The sequence below is a fragment of the Trypanosoma grayi genome (genome assembly GCF_000691245.1).
Source record: "Trypanosoma grayi strain ANR4 Tgr_1770_V1, whole genome shotgun sequence".
NCBI classification, from domain to species: Eukaryota; Euglenozoa; class Kinetoplastea; order Trypanosomatida; family Trypanosomatidae; genus Trypanosoma; species Trypanosoma grayi.
In genome coordinates, this window is record NW_008827388.1 from 1 (window position 1) to 2,173 (window position 2,173).

The 2,173-nt window shown below is 52.4% G+C and overlaps 1 protein-coding gene across 1 annotated transcript; it reads left to right on the plus strand.

Moving 5' to 3' along the window:
- Window positions 1-382: 382 nt before the first annotated feature.
- On the plus strand, window positions 383-2,173 carry DQ04_17701000 (hypothetical protein; the record flags this gene model as incomplete). Its single annotated transcript, XM_009317626.1, has 1 exon — window positions 383-2,173. A coding segment is annotated over one exon (1,791 nt), but the record flags the coding sequence as incomplete, so codon positions are not given.

Here is a 2,173-nt window from a genome sequence, read left to right on the forward strand (position 1 = left end):
ACGGGTGACGCAAGCGTCGCCGACACGCGTTCAGGGCATGCTGGCCACCTGAGGTTTATTTTGGAGTGGGGCAATAGACAAAGAGGGGATTGCTGGTGTGAAGTGCATTGAGGCAGCTGTGTAGTGGCTCTTCTGAGGTGTAGGGGGGAAAGTAAGAAGCCCCATAGAAGTATGCAGTAAAAGTACGGATAATATACGGTGATTTAACCAGGAATCAGATATGTATGCTGAGAGAAGAAGCATGGAGAAATGTCCACTATACAAGTTCTTCTGTTACTGATTGTCTGTGCTCTGTATGCTGTTTGCCGTGTTTTGCTTCTGTTTTTATTTCTGAATCAAGACAAGCAGCTGCTAGTAGAACTATTATCTATTCAAGCAATCGATGAACATGAAGCACACGAGAGGGAAATCGCAATTGACAAATCTACGGTGTTGCAAGATACCAAAGAGCATTGGCAGTTGCATTCTCGGTGCCATGGGCCTCTGTGAACCTGTTTCAATCCTACGTCGAGGCAGAAGGAAGACGAGACTGCTGGCATCTATGGGGCTGCAGTTGAGAGACATCCAGGTGTTGTTTCTGGTACTGATGGTTGTGGCTGAACCGTTTCTTCGCTGTGCCGCTGCGGCTGGTGGGGACATGATCCCCCAAACGAGAATGACCACACCTGCAGCCGACGACGATTCCTTGGTGACACTCACGAACTGCTTTCCCAGCGTAATACTCAGTCCTTCAGCCCTCCCATACACCTGCGAAGTTAACAATGACGAAGCACTGAGTGGCTTGAACCTCTCCGCATCGTACTATCATAAAGGAGACCTCATCCCTGGCTGGCCGGCGACTCTTGTCGAGGGAACCAATACCATTACATTCGTGCCTGATCGTGGGGCGCCTTCAGGACGTTGGGAATTGATATTCACATCGTTTTCTGAAGTTGAAGCAACAAACGTTCCTACGACGACCAATAGGAGCATGGACTTCTTGGACATCCGTGCGACCCAGGCGAATTTTACTACACTCTATCCGTATTACGGTATGGGTGTCTCGTGGGCACCCAATCTCCCGAGTGGCACCATGGCTTCCGACTACATGCTGGTGCGTTCTTTCGATGGCTGCCAGTACACTACAACAACCTGCACTGGCGCTTTGGGGTGTCACAGAATGCTGCCACCCGCTCATCTTCCCCCTCCAGGCATCTACTCGCTCTGTGTGACGTCAAATGGCTGGAATGGCCAATACCTTCCGTGGGATTTGAATTCTCTTGAGGTGCAGATGTTGATGGCCACGCCGCTGTACTTGACAGCTGGTACAGACAGAAATGTCGTGCTGCAGGATGCGGAATCTGTGGTAAATGAGTCGAGGCGTGTGTTCCTGGTGCTGTGCCCTGACAACAACTGCCCCCTTGTGACTACTGACAGTGGGGAAGATGTGGTGCACCTTGATGTGTGTGTTAACACCTCCGTCTCGTCGCGGGTGTACCTGTCCGACGAACGTGTGCTGTCTGCAGCACCTGGCGTGTACGCTGTGTGTGTCGATGATGATTATGGAGAGTACACTGCTCCCGCCGCGCTGCCGGTGACGGTGCTGCAGAAACCCTTTGCCTTCAAGATAACTGCTGACACGGACAACAGCACTGTTAAGGTTGATGTCAGTGGTGGTGACCTCGAGTGGCGCAGAGAGGCGTACACTGTGTGCGCTGTGCCCCTGAGTGACAGATGTGATTCCGTGTCTGTCCGGCCTCGTCTGTGCGAGAAGAGTAAGTTGCCGTGGTCACCGTCCGTGTTTCTGGATCTCACCAACAGGGGATTGCTTGTTCAGCATGTTAGGTTCTGCTTCATCGCAGCCAACATAACAATCGGAGGACGCACCTACACACAGATGTTCGATTCGTCGGAGGATTATTCGCCGGAGGATTATTCGTCGGAGGATTTTTCGCCGGGGGGTTTTTCGCCGGAGGATGATGATGATGAGTCGACCACAGGAATGTCCGCTGGAGTCATTGCCGGGATTGTCATTGGATGCATCGCTTTCTTGATTGTTGGGGTTGCCGTGTTCTACTTCTGCTACTGGCGACGAAGGCCGAGTGCGGGTAGGGGCGGCGATTACCCTTCAGCCTCTGTGTTGGGGCATGCGACGAAGAGGAGAAGCTACCCCGTGGGAAATTCCCGTGTGACA